General features: G+C 53.5%; 1 protein-coding gene across 6 annotated transcripts in view; it reads right to left on the reverse strand.

Moving 5' to 3' along the window:
* Positions 1–18,138, reverse strand: part of RPH3AL (rabphilin 3A like (without C2 domains)) — a 123,511-nt gene that overhangs the window by 42,927 nt on the left and 62,446 nt on the right. For 4 of the 6 annotated variants that reach the window (XM_072939064.1, XM_015248046.3, XM_072939066.1 and 1 more), the window contains exon 5: positions 1,720–1,806. The exons of 1 other annotated variant lie outside the window; for it this stretch is intronic. In XM_072939064.1, the coding sequence (XP_072795165.1) occupies positions 1,720–1,806 (87 nt within the window). Of the gene's footprint in view, positions 1–1,719; positions 1,807–14,431; positions 15,087–18,138 lie in introns of those variants that run through there. One more of the 6 variants, XM_072939067.1, reaches the window with a different exon arrangement.

Genomic DNA, 18,138 nt, shown 5'->3' on the forward strand with positions numbered 1-18,138 from the left:
AAAAACAAGATATAGCTCTCAAGGGATCAGAAGGCCCAAATATTTACTATTCTGACGGGCTGAAGGCACAGCCCGCTAAGCTCAAGGTTCAGAAGCAGGTGGAGGCAGCTGGAAGACTGGTCTTCTAAGGGTATAGGGACTAAAAGTGACCCATGGGATGTGGGGGACCAGAGCCAGTGTCCCTGAAGATGGGGGCTGGTGAAGGCATTTCCCATGTGGGAAAGGAAGCTGAAAAAAGGCAGAGATACCACTGCCCCTTACCCTCCCAAGACTAAAGCATATCTAAGAATGTGAACACTGATGGAAGCTGGGAGAAACACACAAACACACACACACACACACACACACACAGCCAGAGCCTGGCCAGACTGCCAACGGTTTTGATGATCGGCTCCAGGAGTAAACCCATTATCACTGTGGACACGCAGCTCATCACAAACCCAAGACAGCTGGGCCTGCAGCGGGGTACCCAGGACCTGGGTGAAGGCAACACGAAATCACTCGGCAAGGAGAGCAGAGGGGAGGTGATGAGCAGGGAGAGAAAGAGAGAGAAACTGACTCCCACTCAAGATGAATGTACAAATCACAATCCCAAAACACCTGGGGAGAGTGGTGGCTGAGAGAGACAGCCAACGGAGAGTCTCAAAGAGTTAGTGCACTGGAAGGCAGTACCAAAGAAGGTACCCAGAAAGTATCTCAAAGAGATAAAAGTAATAACCAAAAAAGTGCAGTTGGGAGCTACAGAGGATGTATGGAGACACTCTGAAGTGTATTCGACAGGGTTTCCCGGAGAGGAGACATGGAATGACGGACTAGCAATATTCAAGGACATCATGGCTGCAGATTTTCTGTAACTAAAGCTATTTTATGGATCCTCAGATGGAAGGCACATATTAATCACCAAGCAGATAAGTAAAAAATAAATCCACATGTGGAAAACCAGGGGCATCCTCCCTCTGCCCAACTCCTATTCCTGAAATCCCTGTCCCCTGACCCTTCCCAGGAGCTGCCCGACCCTGTCCTTCACTGTTTCAGCCCCACTTCTGATTCTGGAACTGTCAGGAAAGCCCTGGGTTTGGGGTTAGGAGACACAGGTTCGAGCCCCCCATCTGTTACTGCCTCAGAGTCCTCACTGAACCTTGATTCTTCCCTTAAAATGGGACCAGAACTAGAATTATAGAAGCTTAGAACCAGAAGGGACTTTGGGGGTGGTGCCATCCCAGCAGACCACGGCTGCGTTGGAGTTCCAGCTCTCCCACTAACCAGCTCAGGGTCCGCAAGACACTTGACCTCCTCCTGTCTCTCCAGTTCCCCATCAGGAAAAGGGGGTAATAGCAGCACCCACCTACGGGGCTGCATAAGGATGAAATGGATTTATACTTGTAAAGAACTTAGCACAGTGTCAGGTGCATAGTAAATGTTCAGCCTGGGGCGGCCACTTCTGTGATTGTAACAATAGCCCCCCAACAAAACGCTACTTGCACCTGTGCTCAGGGCAAGGGCTTCCCACTGAAGTCACCGACCCCGGCCATGGCAGAACCAGGGCGCACTGCCACCTCTGCACTGGGGGACGGACAAACCAGCAGGCTGCCCCTCCCCACCCTTGTCCCTGGCCTCCAGAGAAGCCCCTCTCAGTGGCCAACCGTGAACTTCCCCAAATTCGAGCGTGCCCCGCCCCTGCCCCAGCCCGCCCCGACCCTGTTGCCCGGGGTACCCTACCTCTCTCTGCTCACTGCAGATCTTACATAGCCACAGGGGCCGCTTCTGGCCAGGGGAGACCTCGATCCCACATTTGGTGCAGACTTTCTACAAGAGAGAGGACATGGGAATGTAAACACTTCAGCCCCCTTTCCCTGCAGCTAACAGGCTGGGAAAACTGTAACCAAGGAGCCCTTTGGCAGCTCCTGAGGGGATGGTTTTTGCTTCAGGCCAGAGGGCCAAAGGGCACAGATCATGTAAAACCTGTAGCTGGCTTTGGGGCACAATGGATTTACCCACAGACCTCCATGATATAAATACACCCCCACAAGGACGTCCTGTTGGGATCACATAAAAAAAAAATCAGCTTGCTGATAATCACAGCTGCACCATTTTCAATAGCAAAGCACTGGAAACAGCCCAAACGCCTGATACCGGAGGAAGATCCAGGCAAACACAACAGAATATGATACGGTCTTAACACAGCAGACTGTGTCGGATCCCGGAAATGTGGGCAGGAAATGATGTTATTCAACAAAGAAAACATACATTTGTATATAACCGTGCGGAAAATTCACTTGTGTGCCTGACGTGGTGAGAAGACGATATAGGAAGAAATACCAGTGGCAGCTTGAACACTTCCTTGATACCGAGGCCCTTCATTTACTGATTCCTGGAAACCCTATTATAAGCATCAGGCCCATTTTACAGGCAGTAGTTTGAGAATTTGCCCAAGTTCACACAGCAAGTAAGTCACGGACGCGGGTCTGCCTCTAGGGCTGTTGCACAACCGCCTGCGGCCACATAAGTAGCCAGGACCTAGTTTCCGTAGTGTTTTTCCTTCTACAGAGTTGCTTAAGCTCCTAACTTCTAAATATGTATTTTGCTTCCCTGAAATGCACAGGCACCAGCAGCAGTGGGAAGAGCCAGATGAAACACACCGGGAGGCAGAGGGGGACTTGGTAGGGCTGAGACCTGTTCCCAACTAACCCGGGTCCAGGCTGATTTGGGGACAGCTGTCCTTAGGTCACACCAGCTGATCACAGTCTTTCTGCCACGTGGAAGCTGTTGGTCCCTGGGGGGCTGGGGGGGTCTCTCCTGCCTCCGGGCCAGGGCAAGGCTGGATCTGTTGCTTGGCCTTTCCAGCAGGCTGCCAACTGAGCGAGGAACACACCTCTCTGTGGAGAAGGAAATGTCACCAACTTGGCTTCCCAGAGCATGTTGTCACCACCTGACTGGGTGGCTGAGCTGCAGGAGGCGGGGAGCCAGCTCGGGGCAGAAGGGAAGCTATGATACATTCATGGGGGGCGGCGGGGGGGAATCCATTTGCTTCCACCCAATGCTCAGGTTTAAGAAATGTCACTTTTATTTCTCCAAAATAAATTGACGTGGTCCCTCCTGGAATGTGCCAACCTGCTGGAGGGAGGAAACACACAGAGACAGGAAACACTCCCTCGGCAGCAGGGGGAGGTGCGCCCCGTGCACATTGAGTGATTGGCGAGGCGGCAGGAGATCAGATGAGGGAGAGTCTCATCCGGGGTGGTGTCCAGGGGCAGTGGGACCACTGTCTCTCTTGGCATGTGGGGCAGGAATCCAGGCTGGCTTGGCCCCAGAAGAAATGACATTGAGGGTCCCTTGCTAAGGGTTGGGGGCAGACATGTGTGCCCCGTCCTCCATGTGCCTGCTCCGGCCTGCCTCCCCAGGGGTGCATCCTGCAGGTGTGTGCAGACTCATTCCAAGGTCTATGGGGTACCGTCCAGTGCATCCTCATAATCCAGGCCACTTTGGCCACTCCAAGTTTCCCTGGACCCCCAATTCCCCAATTCAGCATCATCACCTTCAACTTCCCACACTGCAGGCCAGAGTCTGAGGCACAACAAGGTCTGAGATCCCACGGCTCGGGCACCTCACTCCCAGGTTGGGACTTCATGTCCTCACCATGAGCCCCCAGGTTCCGAAGCAGGGTTCCCCAGCTGCGGCCGATTAGCAGCAGGGAGCGGGTGCTGTGCCGGTGCAGGGTGGGGAACGAAACTGCTCGGGAACGGCCGTCTGAGAGCACTTAGTACCCAGGAATCAGCCACACCCTCCTCGACAGGCCCCCAAGGCTTCGCCGGACCCTCATCCATCACACAGAAAGTGGTGTTTGTGATGCTCAGCCAACCAAAAAGAGATGAAATTGTGCTCAAATGTTCCACACAAGGAGCCTGGAAAAATGTACGCTGTGCTGCAGAAATGAATACTGGAGACAGTTAATTTGAAAATATTTGATGTTTCAATTCAACAAGCATTTATTCAATACCAGATGGAAGGCACTGTTCTAGGAATGATGAGGATGAGCAAGGCACAGCCCTTTGTCCTCAGTGAGGGTCACATCAAACGGAGGAGTGGATGAAAGAGCAGAACGCATCTGGAAAAGGACTTGCCCAAGAGTTCCAATCAACTGAAGTATGTCGGTGAGATGGTCTCTCGTTAGGAAGCAGGTGGCAGTGATGCTCACCCACCCCCCACCTGACCCTAGGAAAGCAGGGGAAGAAGACATGACCGTGTCCAGCTGCTCTCAGCACAGGCACAGAGCCACCGTGAAGCAGTCAGCCCACGCGTGTGCATTTCGCGTCGCACGGTGTGTTCCCGACGCTGGAACTCGAGTCTTCAACGAGGAAAGATCCGATTGTTTTGGGACAAAGCTACATGGCAATAAAAACGATGACGGTCTCAACAGAAAATCAGGACGGCACCATGTGTTCACTGACACAGAGCCACGTTCACAGTAAGTTAAAGAAGCACGTTATAAACAGTATGCCTGGTGTGATTCTCTACCATATGTAAATATGTACATGCGTCTGTATCTACTTAGAAGTCGGCCCGGGCACAGCCAAGTATCTGCACGGGTATTGGTCCAAATGTAAGTCAAATCGTGCTAAGTCAGAATCTATTTTAAGTGGGCGAGCAGAATCCTTATTTAAAGGAAGCCTGTGCTAAATGTTTTAGGAAACCACTTGCCCCCAGCTTCATTTTTTGACCAATCTGGATTTTTGGTGGGTCAGGATGGATTAAAGAAGCTGAAAGCATATGCACAGGTAGGAGGGAGACCGGACTTAACGGCTGAGTGTGGCTCAAATGTAGACACTTAGCCCTGCCTCCAACCCCCCAGCCCCAACCCGCATAGATGGTGTCAACGGGTCACTGACCCCTCTGGTCACAGGCTCAGCCCTGCTCGGCCCCCGAGACATCATCAGACAGGCCTGGAGATGCACCACTAGCCCTGGAGTGCGGGGGTTAGAAACAGCCTCCTTGCCGTAGACAGACTCCATCTCCAGAACCCAGGTCCCGCTGCCAAAGGGCTTTAAAGACTTTAGATATTGATGTACATATTATAAATATTTATATACTCTGTCGAGCACCGATGCTACACCAGGCACCAGGCTAGGTGTTTAATGCAGAACCTCATTTAATTTTTATAACCACCCTACGGAATGGGTATTATTGTCCCTGTTTCATAAACGTGGGATCTGAGACCTGAGGCTAAGTAAGTTGACCACGGGGAGCTGTGATGGAATCCCGTGCTGTTTGAGCCCCAGGTTTCAGCCCAGACAAGAGACTCATCCCAGCCTTCATTCTCCCCTGGAAGCTCAAGTGCAGGCAGGGACGGCTCTCGCTCGGCTCTCGGGGCCCCAGCCCCTCCTCCAGACTCCAGACTCTTCAAGCCTCAAGTGGGAGAGGGCACAGCCAGGCCCCTCCTCTGTTGATTCAGACGCAGGCTGAGGGCCAGCAGGGCTGAGGGCGCACTGACCTGAGCCCTGAGCACTGCCGAGATCAGGGCCCAAAGATGCACGGCCTTAAAAAGGCCAGCCGCCTGCTGCTTGGTGTGAGACAGAAGCCAGGAGGTGACCAGAGAAGAATTTCAGAAGGAAGATAAGTCTCTCTGTGCTTCCACCCCAGTGCTCTGCCAGGACGCCAGCCTTCCTCTATCCAGGCTGTGGGGGGCAGGTGCACTGCCCAAACAGGGCTAGGCCTCCTTTGTTCACTCAGGCCTCGGGAAGGCTGCACCGCCTTCTTTGAGTGGGCCTTCCCCCGCCCCTCTCCAGATGAGCCACTGACGCCACGCACAGGGGGACCACCTGTAAACCCCAGGCCCTAGCAGCCTCTTCCAGCTGAAAGGCAGCACTGCAGATTTCAGAACCAGCTTCCACCCCTCCCCGCCCACAGCCCCCCACCTGCCACCCGCTAGTCAGCACTGCGTCCTGAGTGGAGAGGAGGGTTAAAAAGGCAATGGAAGGAGCTGGGGATGGGCACTGACAAGTGCATGATAAATCATGCCCTGGATGTGGCTTGGGCTTACCTCTGTGCTTGTGCCCCACTGTCTGATGGGCCCTAGATACCTGGAGCAGGATGAAGCTGCTGGCTGCCTGGAGGTGGGGAGTGGCTGTTTCTCTACCTGCATCGGCCCCGGTTAACCCTTCCAGGTCCAGGTTATCCTCAGCATCACCTCTCAGGACGGAGACTCCTGCTCAGTTTCTGCCTCTTTTTCAGGCAGTCATGGGAAACAAAGACGTGAGTTGTCTTGATGGGCCCCGGGGGCATGCAGGGTGGGTGACAGACAGGAGAATGAGTGGAGGCAGCCGTGGCTGTAAACAAGAATTTGGGCAAAGGAGTGGAAATGGGTTATTCAACCTGAAGCTGAGAGGAAGGTTTTAAAAACCAGCAAATTTATTAATGTACCATGAAAGGGGGACCCCATGAGCCACAGCCCTGGGTCTCAAGGAATTCACTCATTCCTTCAGCAGGCATCTGTGCAGGACATGGTGGGTGCCAAGAGAGGCCCACGACAGTCCCTCGCGGGGAAGAACGCTGGCCTGTGTGGATGGAGCACCAAGCCCGGCCACGCCTGCAGCGTGACAACGCAGACACTGAGTACAAGGGAATGACCAGCCCAGACAAGGAAGGGGCGGCGGGCCGGAGGAGACCGCCAGGGACGGTTCCCAGAGCCGGCCTGTCTCAGGCAAGGGCCAGATGTCACTGGGGTGCGCCTGTCACCGGGTATTTCTGTGACCATTCCACCACGGCCCCTAGTCTGTGACTCCAACTGGGGTGCCTCTCCCCTGGGAGGGTGTCAGACCCTCCAGGCTGGAGGACAGGACACTTGTGGAGGGAAAAGCACATTCAACATTACACTCACTTTTTTCAAATGTAGAATATTATTTTGAAATTTCAAATAGCATTAAAAAAGGAGGAAGGTTTCCACCTCTACGAAAAGGGAGCCTGAGGTTTGACAGGCTCAATGATGCTACTCTAAAGTCCTGGTGGAGAAGAAGCCCCACCTGCCCCAAGTCAGGCGGCCGGGTGGGGTTCCACACTTGTCCCTCTCAGACATCTAAGGGGACCCTGGGGCCTTGTGTGGGGCCAGGCGATAGCACGGACTCCCCCTGGCTCCCCGGGTATGTGAAGATAGAAATTAATGCGTGTAGAGAGAACGGTTCTATCCGACACAACCCTCCTAAAATGTCCCAGGCCTGGTGTGCACCCCAGGGTCCGCGCCGCCCCACCCTGGCCCGGAGCCAGCCTGCCCCGGGAGGCAGACTCCGCAGTCAGTGCAGCGCCACCACGCTGAGGGCTCCCTGCCTCGCACCAGGCTTTCCTTGGGCTTGGAACACAGCCTGCTCCCCCCGACTCGTGTGGCTCCCACAAGTCCTTCAGGAACTAGACTCCCTGAGCCCTTGTTAGCTCCTTCCAGCCCTAAAGAAAGAAACCCCTTGCTCCTGGAACTGACGGGGCCACGACTGAGCTCGTCAAGTTCTCCAGGCTCCTGGTTGTAGGTCCATGTGGCTCCATCCAAATCACTGGGGGAGGACACTCGGGCCAGTGGTCTCCCAGGACCTCCACATCACACTGCTGCTCCCCAAACCAACTCTGGCCAGGAGGGAGTCAGGGCAGAGCAGAACCCAGGTGGCAGGACGCGGGCTCACATCCTCTTGCTCCCTGCCATGTGGTTACTTAAGAGTTACGACTCATAATGATAACAGTCACCATTTACAGAGCACTTAACTCCATGCCTGGCCCTGAGCTCAGCGCTCAGCGCACATCATCATGATCACTTTTAATCTCGTTTATGTTCACAACAGCCCTGCAAGGAAAGTTTTATGATCCAAACGCCGTGGATGATGAATCGGAGGCCCAGAAGATCTTGGGTGGCTTGGCTAAATTCATGTCGCCAGGAGGCGGCAGAGCCAGGATGGGGACCCAGGTGCACAATCATAAAAGCAAGAGCTTATATAACATGTCCTGTGTGCTGGGCATGGCAGGGGTGCTTTCCACGGATTAGTCACTCAACAGTGACAGCACTGGGCAGACAGCTCAGGTCATCTGTCTGGGGTCACACGAGGACAGTAAGTGGAGGGCCGGACCAGGGTCCTACTCCCGATCTTGCCTTCCACCCCCGCCCTCTATGACCCCTGCTAGTTGAGAAGGATGCTTATGAGGCCGAGGAATCAGACGTCACTGAGAGAGAGGAAGTGGACTGAGCTGTCCCATGGACAGCCATGGTCTGAAGACGCACAGCAGCCTGCTCGCCGAGACAGACACTGGACATCCCGGGAACATGAACTCAAGGAACTAAAGGCCCCACACAGCCAGCTCTGGCCTCGCCCGCCAGGCTCTGGTTGCATAACCAACCTCTGTTTTCCCGAAGTGCCGGGCTGGGGCCTCCCACAGACAGTTTCTCACCCATGCCTGCCACCTGGCAGCCACCTGGCCCAGGCTCTGTTGCAGGAGCCCGGTTCTTGATTCTTAGAGCCACAGCCAAAGGAGCGGCTGGATCACTCTGCTTTCTTGTCCTGAAAATGCTTTGCTCCTCTCAGCAGCACCCCCAGCTAAGGCTCCAAGTGAGCCTGGCTCCTCTGGGCCTGCCACAAAGCCGCACCTTGGAGGGCCACACACGGAGCCTCGGGTTGGGTGTACTGGGCAGATCCTGCCTCAGAAATTCTGCGGTTCTCGGGCGCGTGACCGATCTGTGAGCCTGACCCCAAAGACACTAAAGTTGCAGCCGTGCTCTTAGAAGGCTTAAAATCTCCATGAGAAGGCAAAGCAGGGGCCTCTGGTGAACCTTCCACCATCCCTCCCCCTGGAATCTGGTAGGCTGCAACCTTAGCTCTACGTCGGTTCCAATGACGTGAAGAGCATTCAGTAAACACTTTAAATACTTCCTAAGGCCCTGCTGCTGTCAGGCCCTGGACTAGGCAGAGAACACGGCGAGGCTCCCAGGCTGAGGGCACAGAGACGAGAAGACAGATACACACGTATGCGAGACCCTTCCTGCTCGGCCCCCACCTGACTCTCCACCCTAGCCAAGCCCGCCGCGCCAGCCCCCCGCGCCTCACTCTCCGCTCCCAATACCCTAGGTACCCCCCTGCTTCCATTCTTCCGCCCATGCTGTGCCTCATGGCTAGCAAACGCCTATGTATTCTCCAGGAACAACTCAAATGTGCCTTCCTTGATTTCCCCCAGGGGAAGTACAAATTACTCCCTCCTTTGCATTCCCAGTATGGGTCAACATCTCCAGAGGACTGCTGATTCCATCACATTGAAAGTTTCTGTCCCATGACTGTGCCGCCTCTAGAAAAAGGACTTTGTTGTTTAAATCCCCAGGTTCAGCAGATGACTGGCAGGCAGTTGGCTAGGAAGAGAGTAGGGGGCTGACTGACAGGCATCATGTGCTGTGGGGCTGGGATTCCACAAGCATCTGGGGGCTGATGGTGGCTTTTAAGGAAGGGAGGGACAAGATCAAATCTGAGTTTCAGAAAAGCACTTTTGCTGAAAATATGGATTTAGTCACTCTCTCCTGGTCAACTTGTCCCCCATATTCTCAGCAGAGGCTCTTTTTCCAGAACATTCCCAGATGCCTATAGAATTCCAGTCCCTTGCTGGGTATGGAAAGTGAGGAAGAGGAAGGACTCTGGTTCACTCTGAGGCTATCAACCGGCCAACAGGATGAACAGTAGTGATATTAACAGAGTGGGACAAACGGCAGGAAAAATATTCGGCGTTGGACTCACTGACGCTCGCGGTGCGAGTGGACTCCTTGGCAGAGCTGTCCAGCAGCAGCTGACACCCAGGACCAGAGCTTGGGGGGAAAGCAGGCGCCAGAGAAGAGGGAGGGCAAGCACGTGGCGTTGGCTGAAGCTTGGGAACTCACGGGAAGTGAGAGGTCCTGGAGATCAGTGAACTTTCAATATTGATCTGAGTGCATCCGTGTCGGTTTCGCCACCCCCGGAACAGGTGCTTCACGAGGGCCAAGGCTGGGCCTGACCCTGAGGTCACTCTGGAACCCAGACTGGTGCTTGGCACACTGCAAGTGCTCGGTGAATGTTTGTTTAGGCTGAAGGAGACGTGCACACTTGGGTTCTGGTGGAACTAGTGGAGGAGGAGAGCATAAGAAGGGGAAAGGGCCTTCACGGGGGCTGGGGCCTGGGGGAGCAGGAGGGGCCCCACAGCACAACCACAGGGTCGAGGCTGGACACAGCCAGCCGGCCAGACAACAAACTTCAGTTGCTGGGCCAAACGGAATAGGGTGGGGAGTGGGGAAGGCCAGTCCAGGGTCCACCAAAACCAACTCAGCACCAACACCCCTGGCCAAAGACAGGACGTCCTCCAGCCCTGCCCCCACCAACTCTGCGTGGACGCGGCTCCTCGGCAGCCCTGCCTGTCCCAGGGCTCAGCACCATCCTCTCTGACTCTCCAGGATCATCGTGACTCTTAGAAGGTCAGTTTATGTGAAAACACCCCCTCCCTTCTCTGTGCCCCTTCCAGGGCCTGGGACACAGTAAATATCTGCGAAATCATAAAGTACCTGTCATCGGAACTGATTTTTTTTTTTTTTGGAAGAATACAGCAGGCTTGACAAACACCCAAGGGCTTCTCAACATTCCAGGAGCAACAGCACTAATGATCAATTAAGGACCCTGCTGATGTGCAGGAGCAGAGCTCAAAGGAGAGCGGTGACAGGTCTGGGCCAGGTGGAGTCAGGTCCGATCCTCAGGCCTCAGAACTCCCAGCCTGGGTAGACTGTTTATGCAGCTAAAGTCAGCAGCTGGTGCCCAGGGAATGAATGGGCTGAGGGCCCTGGATAACATGTGGAGGTGGTTAGACTTTATTCTGAAGGCAGTAGGGAGCCACTGAAAACTTCAAGGGGAGGGAAAAGCCACACTTGAGCAAGACAAAGAAGCAGAGAATGAGCTAGAAAGCAAATGAGACTCCACTGCAGGCGGTCAGGAGCCTGGTGGTGAGGCACCCAGGTGCTTAGGCCTCACTCCCTAGGGAGCCCAGATGACACTCCTGTCTGCGCCCAGAAACTCAGCCAGGCAGAGGTGGTTCTCGGGCAGAGGGGTCTCTGGAAGGTGTGGCAGATCACAACCCCTCTCAGTCTTAGTTTCTCCATCTGTAACCTGGGTGAGTCACCCCTCCCACAGAAGGCAGGACAACAAGGGTGAGGAAAGGGTTTGGGAGGGAGAACACTCACAGCCTCCTTTAAGAAAGGCCGTTCTTTCTAGGTTTGAAGGCTCGGGTTAAAGGGCGCCTTGGGTGAGGAGCCGGCCTCCCTGCCTCCCCATCCATCGGCCCATCCACAGGAGCAGCGCCCCAAAGTCCCCACGGGGAAACAGACTCAATCCACCTCCAGTTAAGGTCAGTGAACGGCAAACAGCTGTGCGGGAAACGACGCAGCAGGAAAAACAGGAGCAATTTGAGAGCGATGAAGAATCGCAGGCTCTCTGAAGTGTGGCAGCTGGCGGGGCACAGCCAGCGAGGTGAGGGCCATGTGCGCGGTGCCGGGCCACAGCCCGGACTGGAAATGTCATTATCTGTTATTTACCCCAGCAGAGGACAAGAGGCCGCACCAAATTGCCGTTCCTGGTAACAGCTGCTAAACAGATTTGCCACCCCTGCTTCCTGCTGCTGGCGCTCCCTTGATGCTATGCTGACCAGACCCTGGGAAAAGCCACTGAGAGGGGGTGGCAAGGGTCCCAAGGGTGCTGGACAGGGGTCTAGGGAAGAGGCCTGGTCAGTGTTCCCAGCCCAAGCCTACAGAAGCTCTGCCCACTCAGTAAGGGGGTGGCCTCACTCGGACCGGTCTATGACTCAACAACCACAAATACCCTACGTGTGTCTGGCAGCTGTTCAGCCACTTTGGGGGTGTGACAAACTCTGTGGGGAGGTGTGCCTGGGGAGGGGGGTCCCAGGGCGCCACACCTGACTATGGAGGTCAGTAGCGTTGGGGTTATATCCCTTTCCCAGTGTTGGGGGCACTTATCCAATAGCCTTTGCACCCCATGTGTGATCTGGCACTAGACAGCACCTTCCTCTGGGGGTCTCCTGCATGTCTTTAGCTCTCTTTACTTCTCAAAGGGCATGTGGGTGGAGTTCTGAACCAAGCAGTAGGAGGAATGGCAAGGCCCTGGCAATGCCACCAGGAGCACATCATCTCTCCAAGCCTCAGTTTCTCCATCTGGAAAATGGGCATAACCACAGCCATTCACCTACCGACCCCCAGGGTATGCGAGGGGCTTACAGCATCACAGGAACATCAGAGGCAAGGGGGGGCTCTCAGAAGCACATGCCAACCCCCACCCTGGCTTCCTCCCGCTAGGAGGACACAGAGTCCATTACAGTCTGCGCCAAAGTGAATTGAGATGCAAACCCACCACGGCTTTAAAATAACAACCACTGAACTGTGTTCCAGAGGTGCGGACAAATGAGCTTCAGCCCACAGCTGTGGCCGCTGCTGCTCTGGTCTGTGGGGGCCAGCTCTAGGGAGGGGATCCTGTAAGGACTGGGCTGACCTGAACTTCACAGCAGGAAACTGCTAGAAGGCCGGGGAAACCCTCTCCTCCAACCCCTCTGGCCGCTTCCTTTCACAGGGAGTGTAAGAGGCCGAGCACGGGACAGGGCTCTGATCCGAGATCACAGGGGTTGTCCAGAGCACAGCTCTCCTACGCTCCTGACTCCTGGTCCTCTCAGAGCAGGCGCGGGAGACGTGGGCAGGGCCGGCAGAGATGCGGCTGCATTTCACCTATGAATTCAGGCAACACTGCCCCCACTCCACCCCCACAGCTATGTACACAGGGACCAGTGCCGTCAACTGGACTTCTGACATGAGTGGCAGGGGCGGGGGTGGGGACACGTGTGTCAGGAGGAGAGTGCTGAGCAAAGGAAGGGAGCAGAAGCTGAAATGCAGGGGGCCACCGCCCTGGGAGAGATGCAGCGAGGGGAGAGGCCAGGCCCAAAAGGGAGCAGGATGGGGGTGTCTGCAGTGACACCAGGAACAGCACCCCTACCCCAGTCCCGCCCCCAACAGGTATCTGAGCAGCCTGGAAAAGGAGGAGCTACAGGGAAGGGCAAAATTCCCTTCCACCTCCCTTATATCTAAGGATGGAATTCGATTTCCAGGTATAGACCTGGAGGAGACATCTCTGATATGTTATTAAGTGAAAAAGGGGATTACAGAATGAGTATATTACAGTCCCATTAAAAATATGTATACACATACACCTGTGTGCATTTGCAGGTGTGTGGAGAGAGAAAGGTATAGAAGAACAAATGTTAAGGCTGCTGAGGTTGGGGGTGGGGGGGTTAATATTTTCCACGCTCTACATTGTTTTTTTTTTTATAATTTGTGTGCAGTTACTCTGTGCCAGGGACTGTTTCTAAGAGCTTACTGTATACCTCACTCATGTCAGTGCTCACCGCCTTATGACGTAGGTAATACTGTTATTCCCTATTTCCAGGTGAGAAAACTGACGCGGAGAGGTGAGGTGAACTGCTCAAGCCAGGAGATGAAGCCAGGCAGCCCGAACCCAGGGCTCTTAACCTCTATGCATGGTGTAATACTTTTTAAAAATTCCAGGGAAAGAAAGCCAAGAGGATAGTAAGAGGACGCCATCTCACTAAATTCTTTAATACTCCGGAGTCCAAGCAACTGACCCTGGCACCGCCCACCTGGTCCTCACTAACAGGCAGCAGGGAGGGGCTGGAAGCCACGTTCCTTCTCACGGCCCAGTGGCCCAGCGCCCTGGGTGGGGGCTCATGGTTAGGACAGGGGTGGCACTGTTTTGTAAAGGGCTGTAAAGTTCAGATCCTGACTTCCCAGCATGGCTAATAACTACAGGGACAAAGGCCTCTGTTAATAGTGGCAGCTTTTGTTATTTATAACCCTTAACTGTCTTTGGAGTCCCCACCCTGGTGATTCCTGCCTGAATTCAGGCCTTTTTGTTGCTAATTGGATAATTCAGCATCTGACAGGCTCTCTCCAATGCACTAGACATTCCCTCCTCCAAATGTGCCTCTGGGCATAAGCTCCCCAGAGACCCACCTGGCTGTCATCCTCTGCTTAGCCCCCTCTGATGGCTCTGCTGCCAGAAGCCTGGCACATGGACCCCTCATGACCCCCACTTCATTCTCTCCCTCCCTCAGCCTGTGTCTCACCATCACCCCCTCCTTTTCCCTCTGTCTCCCACACCCACCAGCTCTGCCAAGTGCCCACCAGTCCCTGCACTTCCTCCACCACCCTTCCTCCTGAAATGCCCGGCTCCACCCGCACCCTGGCACCTGGGTGCCCACCCTTCCAGGCCCAGATCAAACTGAGCCCCACCCTGCAGCCTCCCACAGCTCTCAGATGCCTGCCCCACCACCCCTCTGCTCTGGGATCACCCCACGCCACCTGTGTCTACAGCACTTGTCACGCTGGAATGCAGTCTGTCACCAGCAGTGAGCTCCTGGGGGGATGGGCTTGGCCTGAATGTGAGCTAAGCAGGCAGTGTCTCTAGAGGACCAATGACTGTGGGTTCCTGATCCCAGCTCAGCTCTCAGCAGCTCCTCAGCTGCCTTTGTCCTGGTGACCTTGAGCTGAAGGTCAGCGGCAGAACAAGTGATGGAATGGGCTGTGAACTGCACAGAGCAGCAAGAAAGAAGCTACCCTGGGGGAGGAAAGGCCATGGCGCAGGCACCAGGGCAGCAAGAAACAAGTGTGTCTTGATGGAGACGTTCTGTTCGTTAGACTCCTGAGCAAGGCAGATGTTCCAAGATGCTGCGTGGTGTCTGGTCCAATCCTCCATTCCCGGCCGAGGCAGCCAAGTCATTTCCAGCCAAGCAGCCAGAGAAAGCCCTTGGGGCAGACGAATTAAGTGACTTTTTCCGGGAATTTGGGAAACATCAGTAGCTGAATGAAAAATCCATCTTCGTAATGAGGCACAAACACACGTCTTCAACATCTGAATTAGGTCACAGAGGAGAAAGGACATTGCGGGGCCAATCTGGAGGCAGCTCAAATGAAATGGCTGATGTTCAAGGAGGCGTCTGCTCTTGTGGCCGCCTCTGAGGGACCGAGGCGCTGAGGGCTGGGTCTGGAAAGGGAGTGGGGGATAGGGAGCCACAGATGACTTTCACTGCACCCTCATTCGAGAGGGAGGCCCTGCAAAAAACTGTCCCCTACTGACCCTCGTGCACTGCTGGTGGGACTGTAAAGTGATACCCCTGCTGGGAACACAGCATGAGTCCTCAGAAAATTAAACAGAATCACCATGGGATCCAGCAATCCCACTGCTGGGTATACACCCCCAAGAATTGAAAGCAGCGTCTCAAAGAGGTATTTGCACACCCACATTCACAGGAGCATTATTCACAACAGCTAAAGTGTGGAAGCAACCCGAGGGTCCACTGACAAATGAACGGATCAGCAAAACGTGCTACATACACACCATGGAGTATTATTTGGCTTTAAAAAGGGAGTTCTGACACATGCCACCACATGGGTGGACCCTGAAGACATCATGCTAAGTGACATAAGCCAGTCACAAAAAGACAAATACCGCGTGATTCCCCTTATATGCAGTATTGGAGAAGTCACCTGCACAGAGACAGAAAACAGAATGGGGGTGCCAGGGGCTGGGCTGGGTGGGAGTGGGGAGTGATTGTTTAATGGGTATAGAGTCTCAGTTTTACAAGATGAGAAAGCTCTGGAGATGATGGTGGTGCTGGTAGCATGACAAGGTGAATGTACTTAGTGCCCCTGAATAGTACACCTAAAAATGATTAAAATGGTAAATTTTATGTTATGTGCATCAATTTAAAAATAAATATTTTTTTAAATTGCCTCTGATTGGGAGGAATTCAAGTTAATCCAAGGAGGAGGGTGGGGCAGCCCCACCATGGAAGCCCAGCAGGGGCCAGGGTACAGAGCTGGGAAGGGTCATTTGTAGGGCCCTCCCCCTCCCTCTGCCTCCCTGGCCTCCTTTCTGTTTCTCACTTACAACCATGCTTTTCCCCACCCAGCGCCTCGCCCATGCCACTCCTTCTGCCTGGGATACTTTCTGCCCCATCTCACTTTTGCTCATCAGAGCCTCAGCTCAAAGGTCACATCTTCACACAGGCCTGTGCTGTGCATCCAAAGTGAAACAGCTGCCTTCCCACACCCTCCCCACTGGCTGTCACACTGTCCCCCACCCTCAGTTTTTATGTCTCTGCCTGTCACTCTCTGGAAGTATTGTATTTACTTGTTTTTTCCATCTCGACTTTCTCAGTCATAAGCTCCATGGAGGTGATGTAGCACCGCAGTTAATGGTAAGGATGCTTAGAACCAGACTGCTTGGGATCAGATCCTGGCTCCAGGACAGACTGGCTGAGTGGCCTTGGGAAAGGTGCCTAACCACTCTGTGCCTGTTTCCCCATCTGTAAAAGGGGGATGATAACGGTGCTGAGCCCACCAGGTTGGTAGGAGGCTCAAACGAGTCAACACGTGGAAAGCCCTTGGAACAGAGTCTGGCACAGGCTCTTATTATGCTAGTGCTGGTCCCAAGGGCAAGGCCTCCTCCCACCCTGCTCACCACTGTACCTCCAGGCTCTGGCACAGAGTCAGTACCCAATAAAACACTGTAGAACGAATGCATGAAAAAAATTCTGCAGAGAGATAAGCCCTTCATGAAATTCAATTTCATTTGCAACGCTGGGCCTACGGAGCCGAGTCAGCTCCAAAGGCGGTAAAAGCCCTCCCAGGAGGGCTGCTCTGTTCTCTGGCCCGCACAGCCCCTGGGCCCCGTGCGGCGGGCTCCACCCAGCCCCGGTGCTCAGCTTTTGCACTGGGAACATCCCGAGAACATGCAGGCTGCTTCTGAAGATCCTAGGAAAGTAGGTGGAAAAGCTATTCCCCTCCAGTGGTGGTGGGGGCAGCCAGGAGGCCACTGCTGGTCCTGGAGGGAGGCCAGGTGGGAAGGCGGCCTCCCGACAGGGCCATCTGGATGCAGCCGGGTCCTCAAATCTTCCACTGCTTCGCCTTAAAGTGACTCCTCCTGTGTTCTTTCTTATTTATTTGTTTGCATATTTACCTATTTACTTATTTATTTTTCCTCTGAAATATTATTTTACCTTTCACACTTAAATCTGAAATCAACGTGCAATTGCCTCTTGTGCCCAGTGTGAAGTAGAGGTCAAGAACCATTTTTTCCATGCGTGTATCCAAATAACCTTGCATTTATTCAAAAGACCATTCTTTTCCCACTGCCTGTCTGTGTCCCCTCTGTCGTAAGTTGGACTATTTATTTTCTCTCATTTTGTCTTAGGTGTGTAGACATACAGGCAGGCCTCGTTTTATTGCGCTTTATGTCTTACTCTACTTTGCAGAGATTGCTTTTTTTTTTTTTTTTTTTTACAAATTGAAGGTTTGTGGCAACCCTGCTTTGAGCAAGTTGATTGGAGCTGTTTTTCCAATACCATTTGCTCACGTTGTGTCTCCGCATTACACTTTGGTACATGTCCCAATATTTCAAACTTTTTCATTATTAAAGTATTTGTTATGGTGATCTGTGATCAGTGATCTTTACTGTTACTACTGTAATTGTTTCGGGGCACCACACACTGCACCCAAATAAGATGGCAAACTTAATTCATAAATGTGTTCTGTCTGCTCCACCAACCAGCTGTTCGCCGTCTCTCTCCCTCTCCTCGGGCCTTCCTGTTCCCTCAGACACAACATTATTGAAATTTTTTAGGCCAGTGAATAACCTTACAAGGGCCTCTAGGTGTTCAACTGAGAGGAAGAGTCACATGTGTTTCACTTTAAGCCAAAAGCTAGAAGTGATTAAGCCTACTGAGGAAGGCATGTCAAAAGCCAAGACAGGCCAAAGCTAAGTCTCTTGTGCCAAAGAGCCAAGCTGTGAATGAAAAGGAAAAGTTCTTGAAGGCAATTAAAGGGCTATTTCAGTAAACACACAAATGATAAGAAAGCAAAACCGCCTTATTACAGATATGGGAAAAGCTGTCGTGTTCTGGATAGAAGATCAAACCAGCCACAATGTTCCCTTAAGCCAAAGCCTAAGTTGGAAGCTAGCTGAGGTGGTTTCATGAGGTTTGAGGGAAAAAACTGGCCCCATAACCCAAAAATGCAAAGAAAATCAGCAAGTG

Source organism: Vicugna pacos, chromosome 16, assembly GCF_048564905.1.
Source record: "Vicugna pacos chromosome 16, VicPac4, whole genome shotgun sequence".
In the NCBI taxonomy this organism is placed as follows: Eukaryota; Metazoa; Chordata; class Mammalia; order Artiodactyla; family Camelidae; genus Vicugna; species Vicugna pacos.